Source organism: Ctenocephalides felis, unplaced genomic scaffold, assembly GCF_003426905.1.
Source record: "Ctenocephalides felis isolate EL2017-DRISC unplaced genomic scaffold, ASM342690v1 CF-g0.4_SCAFFOLD_03162, whole genome shotgun sequence".
Lineage (NCBI taxonomy): Eukaryota > Metazoa > Arthropoda > Insecta > Siphonaptera > Pulicidae > Ctenocephalides > Ctenocephalides felis.
This window is the reverse complement of record NW_020539316.1, coordinates 1-13,362: the sequence shown is the minus strand read 5'-3', so window position 1 is coordinate 13,362 and position 13,362 is coordinate 1. Positions and strand designations below refer to the sequence as shown.

Here is a 13,362-nt window from a genome sequence, read left to right as displayed (position 1 = left end):
GTTTAAAAAAAAAAATATTTTTTTGGCACGGGAAGCTCCAGCAATTTGTCTTAAGGCACGATGCCATATACCACTAGTTCTATTAATAATTTGTCAAAAAACCTTATATCCATAACATTTCTATTCTACCCGAGAATTTTATTCAAAATCTGTAAAATCCAAAAATAAAACCCAAACTTTTCAAATTATACATCTATATATTTTGCAAATACATTTTCAACATATTACATTATATATAATTTATCGATATATAATTAGTCATTTAATATATATTTATCTTAACTTACATTTGCAATAATAAATATATTTCAATATTAATAATAAATTCATCAATTTCATTACAACTATATATTTCACAAGCATTTTTGTGCAGAAGTATACTCTCTAAAAATGGATCAGTAAATTATTGATATAAATTTTTTAAATACACAGCCCTGGATTTAAGTACAAAATAATAAAAATACATAAACTAATAAATAATGGAAATAATAATATTTGTTGATAAAGTTTTTTAGTGATGGATTTTCAATTTTATAAGTGGTTATAGAACTTTCATCTAAGTTTACCCATATTTTGCCCATATGTCATATTGTAGTTATGATTAGAATTTTTGAAAAATTGTTGGTCAAGATTTTATCTATAATTTGTTTTGGATCGGATTTTTGGATTTATGAAAGAGAGGAGAAGAAACTTAGCAATCTGAAATAGAAACTTGTAGAAAAACTGTCTATTATTTTGGATCTTGAACAAATGATTAAATCTAAAGTAGGTGTGCCATGTCGCAAAATAAGACATTTCCCAAAATACTATTCTTGTGGCTGAACTTTATAAAATCTTTCCTACTAGGAAATAAAATATTATGGTGCAAATGATGAAAAAAAATGTGTCAATCAATTTGTTGTTGTTGGTGTCTATATTAAAAAATTGTTTTATTCCATAAGCACTAATTTATTCTAGAACGAGTTATGTCGTTAATTATCAAAATCGCTAAAAACGAAAGTGGATATATAATCTGTAATGATTCAATACCTAGAATGGATTCTTATGTGATCTATTTAATATTTCTTATTTTCCACGATTTTTTTTGTTGGAACATAAGGACTACAAAAAGTTCATTTGTCAAAAAATCCATCTTGAAGGATTCTCTCATAATAATAAATGGAATACCTTAAAAAAATTTCTTCTGTTTATATATAGATCATAGATAAGATTGCAAACACGTCCAATTTTCCATTACATAAATTTTAATTATTTTTCCTCTCGATAGAGGCGCCACTAACTTTAGCACGTAAATTTACTCCTGGGTTTAATTCTAGATAAAATTTATATGAATATATAATATAGAAAAAGTAAACCTCATTAATTTGAATAAATGAAATGATACGCGTATAAAATATATTTTCAACTACATCACAAATATGTTTTCACAAAAATAATTAATAAAAAAATATATTACACGTTATTATAATAAGAAAATCAGTTGCTTAAAATTTCGGGACAGTAGACCCTCTGTTAAGTGGGGAAAACATTAAAACAGGGTAAAGCACTTTTGTACTCTGTTCTCATTTTAAGAGTACGCCTGGACCGATTTTACCAGTTCAAAACACAATTATAATTATATTAACATCATCCTGATTTTTTTGTAATTTACCAGTTCAATTTTAGAGAGCAAAGAGTTACATACATTTATTATGAAGAGATCAACAATATTTTAATAAGGCAATTTATAATATATTAAAAATTAATGTATGATAATATTTTTGCATATATATATATACATATATATATATATATATATATATATTTCTATTTCATTTATTTTTATTTATTTTATTCCCAACAAAAATGTTTAAATTTCTTTAATTTATAACAAAACTAATATTTATCATCAGCCTCCGAATTTTTTTCCTATTTAATTTTATCAAATACTGATGATTGTGATAAAGAAATACGAAACGTATGCTATGAACTTTATACAATAATTCTAAAAATATTGGCAAATATAAACAAAAGTTCAAAATTTTCTAAAGTCTCCAATAATATACTTCAATATTTTAATTTTAAACACACTTAAAAATCTATCATGATTTTTTTTACAATTCAATCTAAATCAGATATACTGATGATTGTGACAAAGAAATACGAAACGTTTGCAGTAATTCTTTTGCAGTGATTAGAATGGTAAAAATATAATTTTTTATGTTATTCCCCAAAAATAAGATTTTTTCTATGATCAAATTATTTCTTATAATAATTTCCAAAAATATTTTTTATAATAACAAAATTGATAAATTAAAGAATTTTCAAGTTTGGTCTGATATAAAAATTTTGATATCACTCTGATATTATTTAAAAAAATAATCACAATTATTATATAAATATATTAAGTATATATATTCAAAAAAATTTCAACCAAATGGTCGTATTATTTTTGTACGTTTCGACACCTGCATGGTTGTCATCATTCAGCAAGTTCTATAAAATGTATATAAATTTAAAAACACAATTTTAGTAATTTATATATTTTCACAAATTATTTAAAAAAAATTGTTTGTGATCTGTTAAGTTGTACAATTTTTTTAACTTGTTGAATGATGACACATTTGCAGTATCGAAACGTACAAAACAAATAATTGAAGTTTTATCGTTTGGTTGAGAAAATCCTGAAAATATATTCAACGTCGAACAAAAATCTGACTTATGCATATATAATTTTGTTATGTAATTAATATATTTTCTATATTATATATCAAATTCAAAAATACTTCTAGTTATACCCTTTTGGCAAAAAATACTATTAGCTTTGCTAATATGAATATTTCATAATATCTATAAATATTATAAATAATTTCGATTTGTAAATTTTTCTCATTTTTTCTAAAATAGCCAACTTAACTAACGCTATTTTGCAAATAGCTGAATTAATTAAAAGCCCTGTGATAATTTAAATTTTATAAAGTCCTTTTATAAAATTTTATTTTCAATTTTTAAAATCCTAGAACCTATCTAACAATAAGTAGCAGTTTATGATATAGTGTGAGAGCCAGACGAAAATTTGTAAGAGTCGATTTTGGTAAAACACAAAATTGATAGAATTTTAATGACGAATAATTTTCCATCCAGCGTGATGGTGAATACGTATACTTTGATCTAAATGATATATTGTAACTTTGATCTAAATGTATTCTAAGAAAATCCAACAGAAATTACCTGGATATAAAATAGACTGAAAAGGAATGATTTAAAGTGATACCAAGAGTAGAAGAAGAAATGGCTTTGCAGGATATGATTGTGTGATTAAAAAATTTGGATTGAATCCATATTTGGAGAAAAATGTTTTCTGTGACGTCATCAAAAGAGAAAAGAAAGGACTAGAAATTCTTGAACTTAAATGTGAGATGGCAGCAAATTGAAGAAGTACTGCAAAATGTTTCCAACTTTAATGTCTAATGAAAACTTGAAAGGCTGCTGTCCGAAGGAAACTGGAGAAAGACTCTACTGTCTAAAGAAAACTGGGAAGAAACTCTACTGTCTAAAAAAATACTGGAAAAAAACTTTTTTGTCTAAAGTGAAAACTGTAAAGAAACTGTCCTGTTTAAAGGCCAATTAAATTGGTGAAAAAAGATGAAGGTCTAAATGGACAAGAAAAAATTTTGATAATGAATTTTGAAGTGATCTATAAACAAGAAAGGAAACAGATATACCCTAATTGTCATCTCATACCACAAACCTGCCTCAAATAAATGATACAAATTCCATACACTTTTCCACACTGGACTTAATCAATAAACTAAATCGTAGACCAGAGTCTTAAACTAAAAATAAAATTATTATACTTAATTCTTTTCCTCGAAGATCTTCCATACTTCATCCCTTTACTTTCGGTGGTTGACCAGTGGCGTGCTCGGACCAACAGCAGCTCCATCTGCTTCAACAGCCTCCGATCCTGGAGGAGCGTACTGTCAGCAACCACTTCGTAAGATGGCGCTGGAAATCTCGTTCGATTCTATCCATTTTGCAACCTGAGAAAAAAAAAGTATAAAAAAAATGAAACAAAACTAGATCCAGAGAGAAAGAGATTCTAAGAAAGGATCTTTACCTCCAATGGCATCGCCGGCTTATATTTTTCATTGATGATGATTGATCCGTTGCTTTGGGCCAAACTTTTGTTATCTAAAGAAACTAGGCCAGCTTCCAAATCAGTGCTGCTCAAGTTGACGCTTTTTTCGACAGTGATACTGCCCTGCTTGGTAGTTCTTAAAAAAAAAACAAAATTTTCATCAATCTTATACGTAATAGTTAAATATTTCTATACTTATTCAAAGAGTCATTTAATCATAAGAATTAAAATTTAAGTTTTTTTTTTAAATTCTGGCAATTGCCTATATATTCTATATATATAAAAATAAGTCAAGTTTTCCTTCCTGACGAAATAACTCCAGAACGCACGAACCGATTTCGACAATTTTGCATTCGTTGGAAAGGTCTCGGGCTCCGCAAGGTTTATAGTTAAGAAAATTAGTGGTGCATGGCATCGTGCTCTAATGGAAATTGCTGGAACTTCACGCACCGTAATTAAAAATTCGAGTAATTACATTAGTGAGAATTATCAGAATTATGCTTGGTTAAGTCAACGAGCAATTCTTGCCGCAAAGAATAATGATGTACACGCACTGAATTTCACCATTCAATCAAAAATTGCTGGCGATTTGGTGACATACCAATGATTCCGACTGGTCTTCCGTTTGACTTCAAACGATTGCAATTTCCAGTTCGCCTTGCGTTCGCAATAACAAGTCGCAAGGCCAATCGCTTAGTGTTTGCGGGATAAATTTTAAATAGATTATTTAGAAAATCATTGTTTTTCACATGGGCAGTTATACGTTGCCTGTTCACGAGTTGGAAAACCATCTGCTTTCTATGTGTTAACGTCAGACCAAAAAACAAAAAATGTGGTTTACCAAAGAGCACTTCAATAAAACGGATAATTTGCGGATTCACTTTCATTTACTTAGAGAAGTTCAACTAAGAACACTTCATTTTTGTAATCGAAATAAATTCATTACTGTTGTATAATAAAATCACATTTTTCCTTTTCAAATATAAAACAAACAAAAAATTTCTTCATCTTTCTCACGAAACCATCAGGTGGCGAAACGGAATTCGTCGTGTTTGCTATAGTTAGTATATAAATATTTCTTACTCATTATTGGGTATTTTTGGAGCCGGTGCCAAAGGATTCTCCAAAAGTCGTCCTATGGCATCACGAGCATCACAAGATATCAGCCTTTGTCTGCAAATGGCAATTGCCAAAATAAACTGATCAGAACAACTGATGAAACGGTGTTCCATGAAAATGCTTTTGTCGTCCCAGTAGACAATCTGGAAAAAAATAGATCAAATAGATACCTTTTTAATAATCTAAATAGAAATTGATTTATTAGTTGATAGAGCAACTTCTGATTGAATTGTTACATAAAAGATAGACTGATAGAGAAACTGATGATTACTGGATCTAAATAACCTGATATACAAAAGGCATTTTTAGGGAGTAATTTTTAGATCTGTGTTAGTTGATTTATATTTTTTTTTATTATTTGCCTTAGATGTAATCCTGTATTTAGAGAAAGGCCTGATGAATCTCCTATAACGTATAGTACTTGCTCCTTGGACCACAGCTCCTCCATTCTGGATTATGGAACGATATAATCCAGTTCTTTCGTAAAAGTCCACTCTTGCAAAATCAATTTCCTGGAAGTAATAGATAATGGATAGATTAAATAGATAATTATAAAGTAGAATTATTATTTCGAATTAGATTGAATCGGATTTTGGATCTCTATCTACTTGGGATTTGAGGGAATATATTTGATTTAATAGTCAATGTCTATTTTGGAACCAAAGGGTGGAAATGGAAACATTTGGAAAATTTTAAGTCAAAATATTAATATCACCATGTCTAACATTTTAGAGAAATTAAAAGTCATATTGTTTTTCTTCTCAATTTTTCTAATTTCTTAGTGGTGAATCTTGTTCTGTTAATAATTTTATAAATTGTTAACATTCGTTTGTATCTCTATCTATTTAGAATGTGACAGGATCTATTTGATTTAATAGTCAATGTCCATTTTAGAACCAAAAATTTGAAACAGATTTAATAAAAAATAGTTAAAATTATAATAATAATTTGTGTATAAATATTGCATTATTTTATTAAATAATAAATTAGGGTTTGTACCATTTTCTAAGTTTGTTGACAAAAATATTGTTCTAGTACAGCCAAAAGCTTTGAATAAATATCCCAAAAATATTTCAATTATTATATGAGCTATATTTCAATTTAGGAAAAGTTAATAATACATTCCTGTTTTTTTTTTTCGAAAAACTGTAGTATATAGTTTTCAACTGACAAAATTGACTAATTTTAAATTAAAAATTACGTTTTATTATTTCTTCAATGAAGAAGCAATGCAGTAAAATTACAATACTGCATTATAAATAATTTTCCTCAGCTTTGTTAAAAAAAATAACTAGTTTGAATTCAAATCGATACAATTCTTGTTATTTATCAATAATATTCTATGCATTTTCGATTTGTCAGAAAACAATTTCATTAAATATTTTTTATTGTTCTGAATGTTTGAAGCTAATGGTTTTGTCCAGAAACTGTTTTTCAAATATTTTTAAAATACTCGACAAAAAAAGAAATTAATTTGTTTATTTGAGGCTCATGACAAGTATTTTTATACGGCATGTATTTGCACAATAAATAATTTAATATTTAAATAAACATTAGACACATGTCTCTTTAATATTTGCTTAAACAATTCGCGGAAAAAGTCTTAAATTTCTTCTGAAGAACGTAGAAGCTCATAAACACACAAAATTTTGCAAAATTAATTTCATTAATTAATTAATTAATTAATTAATTAATTTATTTATTAAACATTATATTTCTCAAAGGGCAAATATGTAGTATTATTTAATTTTATTTATTTTCGCACTTTTTTGACAGTAGTATGATTCGATACAAAAGTATTGAACCAATTTTGAAAATTTAAAAACCGTTTAAATTTTAACTCATGCTGATTAGTTTTTGCTAAAGATTGGTTGGGCCATTTTGAAATTAATTATTAAACATTTTCTTAGCCACAGAGTTTATATAACAAATATTATAGTCTTAATGGATATTTCAAAACATTTGTAGTCCTATAGTTGAGCCATAAAATTTCATTAAAGATTAGAATAATGATCAGAGCGTTTAGGGCATATAATGTACTAAAATTAATGAAATTGCATATATTAAATGTTAAAAAATATCAATTGGAAATCGCATTAATTGGTTTTATAAATAAAGTGTAAAATTGCGAAAAAACGTGAGAGAATTATCTATGCAAGAGACGGAAACTGGAAGAAACTTATTTAATCTTCTCTGAAGAGAGGATATTGATATCCAGCAAATAAACAAAAAAAAACGGGTAACGTGAGCTGATTATTTTTTACGTTAAAATTTTTATAAATTTGTATCATCTTCAGAAAAAATTGCTATTTGCAGAAAAATATTGCAAGGGAAAAATATATAGAAAATGTTCTAAGTCTAAGTTTAACTAAGTTTTTTTTGAATAATATTCTGAAAATTTAAACCACTGTGATATATTTAACAATATTTTATTAAAAAAATTAGTTCATGGTGATATATCAATCTGCTAAATTATTTTTCCGCTTGTTAAATTCAATAATAGTACACCGAATAATATATAATTAAATTCTTTCGTGACAGTTTGAGAGCAAAGTAATTGAAAGAAATAATAAATATAATTTATATATTTATTTAATTCATAATTTAAAGAATAGAAATTTAATATCGTAGAAATAAAATATAGTTACGAATTAGCCTTTAATAAAACTCAATTTTTTAAAATTATTTCACTTATTTGGTTCTTAATTAAAAATAGATTTTGGGAATTTTATCGGTATATTATATATTAAATAATAATTGTAAAATTCATAAATCGATAAAAATTGTATATGTGAAATATTAAAATTGCATAATATGATATAAAATATATGAAATTTTCAAATTGAATATTTGATATAAAAATTGCATATATTTAAAATGATCTATGAAATAATTGATTTAATTAAGTGTTCTAGAATTTTATATTCTAATTTGCCAAATAATTTCAAATCGTGTACAACATTATATAGTTTTCTATATTTTCTTATATTAAATTGATTGTTCTTGGAATATATTAAATTTGTATTCAAAATTCAATATAATAATATTTCATTACGAATGAAACATATTAAAATTAAATTATTTTTAAATATGTAATACATTTACTATTTAATGTTGAAAACTAATATGGCCACATAGAATTTGATTAAAATATTAAGATTATATTTATATATTATATTCATTATTCAATTGCATTTACTACATTTTATTATTTGTATTTTTCAATACTAAACAATAAAAAATAAATTTTAACGCAAAATAATCGACAGTAAAATTGTTTTATCAAAAAATTAAAATGCATATTTTACTTAAAAAATCAAATAAAGAAAATAGATTTTAAAAAATAGTACTTATTATAAACAGAAAAAGATCTAATTTTGACTTTATTATAAATTTTATTATGAAAAAAAAACAGATTATTTTTAAATGTATACTATTTAATGTTGAAAATTAATAGGGCCACATATAGTTTTATTTACTGCGTATTATTGTACTTATTTTTTAATAGTGGACTGTTTAATTAAAATGATGCAAAATAATCGATAAGTAAATTTTTTTAATATATAAAATGTGCAATATAAAATATATTATATTGCACATTATTCTTAAAAAATCAAATGATAAAAATAGTTCTAAATTGAAATAGTACTTTTTACAAAAACAGTAAAATCTAATTTTGTCTTCGGTTCGGAATAACATAATTATAAATTATGAAAAATATAAACAAACTAGTGAGCCAAATAACTGCTTGGAAATTAATTTTTACTGAAAAATTAATTTTTAATCTGGGATGAGAACACACTTAATTTTTCTTTCAAGCTAAAAGTGATCCCTAGTTGAAAATGTAAATAGGTATTCTATATATTTTAATTATTATAATTTAATAATAGGTTTTATTTAACACTATTTATTTTTCTTTGATTTTTCTCACAAGTAATAAATTTCATAAGAAATTAATAATATCAATACAAATAATATATATATATGAAAAAATATTATATAATATTGATATATTAATTATTCTAAATGTTATTAACAATATTTTACCCAAAACTATATATATACATATATTTATAAATTATAAAATATAAAATTTATAAACATACCTGACTCTGCAAAAAGAGCAACAATTATTCCTCTTGTATTGTTTTTTCAATTAAATCAAACACAACACATACCAAAAGTTTTAAATCTCGACTAAATTAATTTATAATTTCTAATAACTAAAACCACTGTATATTAATATTATATAAAATTATTTAATACACTAAAATTGTAAATTTATCTTTAAAATCTAGAATTTATCTCACTATACATTTATTTTATTTCATTTAATTTTTTTACATTTAATTTTACCATGACGACGCGCGCGGTTCGAAATTCGAACATAAACTGTTTTTGATAAAGTTTTCGATGTACCTGATAGGGAACGGTATGCCATAGAGCACCTGGGAGGGGATAGCCTAGTCTAGGTATATGCCTGAATTGGGATAGAAATAAGCCTGATGAACAGGCAAATGAAACCACTACAAGGTGTAAAAAATGCCTGAAATCCATGCTAGTTTTAAAATATAATTATAGACCAGGGTTTCTAAACTTTTGATCTTCGCGATCCCATTTATGATTGCTAGTTTCTTGACGAACTCGCACATATAAAAAAATTTAAATGATTTGTATATTTAGTAACAATATACATATACATATGAAATATATAGTTTAAGAATTTGTTGAGAACATAAATTAATCAAGACGTCATGTTAAAAAAAGAGTGCGCGTAAGGTTCACACGCAATTGAAGTAAAACTTATATGCTATTGTTCAAGATGGCAGTTAAGTAAAAATAAATTCATCATATAACAATTTTGAATAATGTTTATTAGTAATATGGTAACACTCGTGATGCACGCATTTATTAGTGTCAACCATTATACACATTTATATAATGATAAATTATAAATTATATATTATATATATATATATATAATATAGCATTAAGAATGTGTATAATATTTAAAAACAATAATGTAATTAAAGTCATATTTCAAATACGACATGATCGGTTTGTCATTGTAATTAGCATTTAGAAAAAAACCTTTATTAGAGAAATGAAGTAATTGCTGATTAATAAATTCTATAATATTTTTTCACACAGTGGATTATGTTAAACAACGCCTAAACAAATATTTTTTTCGCAACTTCATTCATCATGTAATAATTGTGTTTGAAGAACTTTATGTAATTAAAATGAACATACATTCATTGACTGATGGTATTTTTTTACTTTTTCGCTGGCGATATAATCTGATTCTTTGATCATTTTTATCAAATTTTGATCCAAAAATTGTTTTTTGCTCATTAATTGTTTTTTTAATAATAGCTAGAACTAAACATTACTAAATATTTCTAATAATGATTTCATGGGGCACAATTTCACAATTTCAGGCAATCGTCAAAATAAAAGAAAACAATTAATAATAAAATATTAATTTATACGTTTCGACACGAATTGCGTGTCATCATTCAGCAACCCTTTTTGAAATTTTGGTTATACAGTATCTAAAAGAATTTTAACAAAGTTTAAAAAAAAAAAAATTTTAAATTTAAAATATATTATAGATTAAAAGATAAAATGACAAGTAAAAAACTGATACATACCACACCAGAAAAAACAATAACCATTTTTTGTTAATTATATATTTATTATAATATATATAATTATAAATATATATTATTTATATATCATACATATTTTTATTATTTAAAAAAAATCTATTTTTGTCTCACCGGCAATAGTAAATTTTATTATATTTTAGGCAATTTGATTATCATGTGAATAATAACTTATTTTATTATTCATTTTTATATTATTATTTTATTATATACAAAGTTTTGATTTTTTCATTGAAAAATGTTCTTAAATTTGCCTGTTCTGTTTTTTCTCCGACTTGAATCGTTAACATGCTGAATGATGACACGCATATAGTGTCGAAACGTATATGAAAAATTGTTAAATTATTTATTGCTTTTTATTTGATAATTTGGATGCAAAAAATCTAAAATTTACATCTTATATATAAAATTCTTCTGTACGGGTGTATGATGTGATACTTCTCCTAAACGGTTATTCGGATTTTGATAATTCTTTTTAGAGTTTATCAAAGGAAATTTTTAAGATTTAATGAAAGATAAAACTATAGTAATATTGTACAAATAAATGGCAAAAATTACAAAAAACCACTTATCATTTTTTGACATTGAGAACATTTGAACTTTCATCTGCTAGAAATGTCAACTCACTTGAAATTTGAATTTAGCTGAAATTATGAGCCTAGATAATATTAGAATGTAATATTTAAGAAAAATGCAATGTCTACATTATTATTGCCGAAAAGCAGCTGAGATGTGCCAGAAATTAAAATAATATAAGATACAGTCAACAGTATATATGTTTGCTAGATAAATTCATCAATATTTATCTCAGCATCCAATCATCTCCCAATACTACTTTGTCCATCTCCAACAGATGTCACCTCCAATTTCTTTATCACCTTCCAAATTTCATTTCCTTTAAACCTGTTCGATTGAGTAATTCGAATTTCATTATCAAACGACAGCCCGAAGCGAAAACACCTTAATACGGTTTTAATAATTACTTAAATTTTACGATTCAAGTTTTCGGAGTTGTCGTCTCGTCGTTATATAATAATCGGTGCAATCTTGAATATTTCCATCACCCACTGACCGAAATAAATGTTTGCCGAACGAAAGTGATTTGTTTACAATTTTTAAAAGGTGATTTTAAAAGTAAGTCTGTTACTGACATGGATCGAGGAATTTAATTTGCACAATATGAGACACGATTTCCTGATTTGGTAAATGGTAAATGGTAAATGATATTGGGTTAGTATTTTATATTTGGCGATTGTAAGATTTTGTAAAACAACTTGGATGGGTTTTATATACTTTATTTATATGGAATATGCTGTGTATAAATAAATACAAAGTAAATTAATTTTCAAGCCCTAAATCCATTAGTCATCTTTTATCTCGGTGTATAAGTAATCCACGCACCACCAACCAGTCTTGGCATGAAGCTCCTAGGGTCTAATTTAGGGTCTGCATCCTTCCCTTCAGAAATTTTCAATTTGAAAGATCTCACGACTGCCATTACACTCGTCTTGATTTGCAAGAAGGCAAATCTTTGGCCTAGGCAAAGTCTAAAAACATAATAGAATGAGGACCAATGGTGATTTGCAAAGCTTTGATTGAATTTTTTAACACTTTTAAAATCACGGAGGTAAATTTTAATGGAAACTACTTTTTTAGATGTTTTCTATGATGACTACTTCATTCCATAGTAATAAAAATCTTTGATCAAAAGCTGGTCGTGAACTTTAATGGTAACTACTCTTATTTAGAAGTTTTTCATGAGTACTTCATTCCTAGATGATAATACAAGCTTTGACTTAAAGCAGGTTTTAAATTTTGATAAAAACTACTTTTTGTGGTCTATGATGACAATTTTATTTATTCTCCAATTCTTTTAATTTTCAATTATGAACCCAATTCATTTTCTTTTTTTCTGAACTTTATGATCAACAAAGAATCTTTAGTTCTAATCTGTGACCACTATTCCAACCTGCACAATTTTGCCTATAATTTACCTACAAAATCAATTACTTATTTACCTTGGTCCTGCCCCCCATGGGAAAAAAGCATCTTTCGTAAAAGTTTCTGCAGAACCTTCAAAAAATCTTGATGGATCAAATTTATCAGGATTGGAGAAGTACTGCGGATCCCTAGGAAACCATCCATAAAATAATTTATTAATTGATATTTGGTACAGATTATATAATGTATTAATTATTGTACTTGTGGAATGATCCAATAGCTACATGTACAGAGTCTCCTCTTTTATTCCGATTGCCCTTTTGGGGCCTCCTTCAAATGGAGGCAACTCGTAGTCTTTGGTGCAGGTTCTTGGAAAGGCTGCTACTATTGGCCATTTGCGTAATGTTTCTAAAATAATAATAATAATAAAATTAATAGTAAATACTACTGTTAACAAAACGCCTTGTCCAGTAAGGTAATTGGCACTTCTGAAAGTTTTGGTGTAATAGATTC

At 25.9% G+C, this 13,362-nt stretch overlaps 2 protein-coding genes across 2 annotated transcripts; both read right to left on the bottom strand.

Annotated features, from left to right (window-relative positions):
* Positions 1-3,295: 3,295 nt before the first annotated feature.
* On the bottom strand, positions 3,296-5,542 carry LOC113381884. Its single transcript, XM_026620535.1, has 4 exons — positions 5,525-5,542; positions 5,204-5,382; positions 4,100-4,256; positions 3,296-4,022 (listed from the first exon to the last, which is right to left on the bottom strand). Exons 1-4 carry the CDS (start codon positions 5,540-5,542, stop codon positions 3,963-3,965), a joined length of 414 nt encoding a protein of 137 aa, XP_026476320.1. The 3' UTR covers positions 3,296-3,962.
* A 6,654-nt stretch (positions 5,543-12,196) lies between these two features.
* Positions 12,197-13,257, bottom strand: LOC113381886 (probable cytochrome P450 6a13; the record flags this gene model as incomplete). Its single annotated transcript, XM_026620537.1, has 3 exons — positions 12,197-12,455; positions 12,927-13,037; positions 13,140-13,257. Coding segments are annotated over 3 exons (404 nt in total), but the record flags the coding sequence as incomplete, so codon positions are not given.
* Between the last annotated feature and the right edge of the window lie 105 nt (positions 13,258-13,362).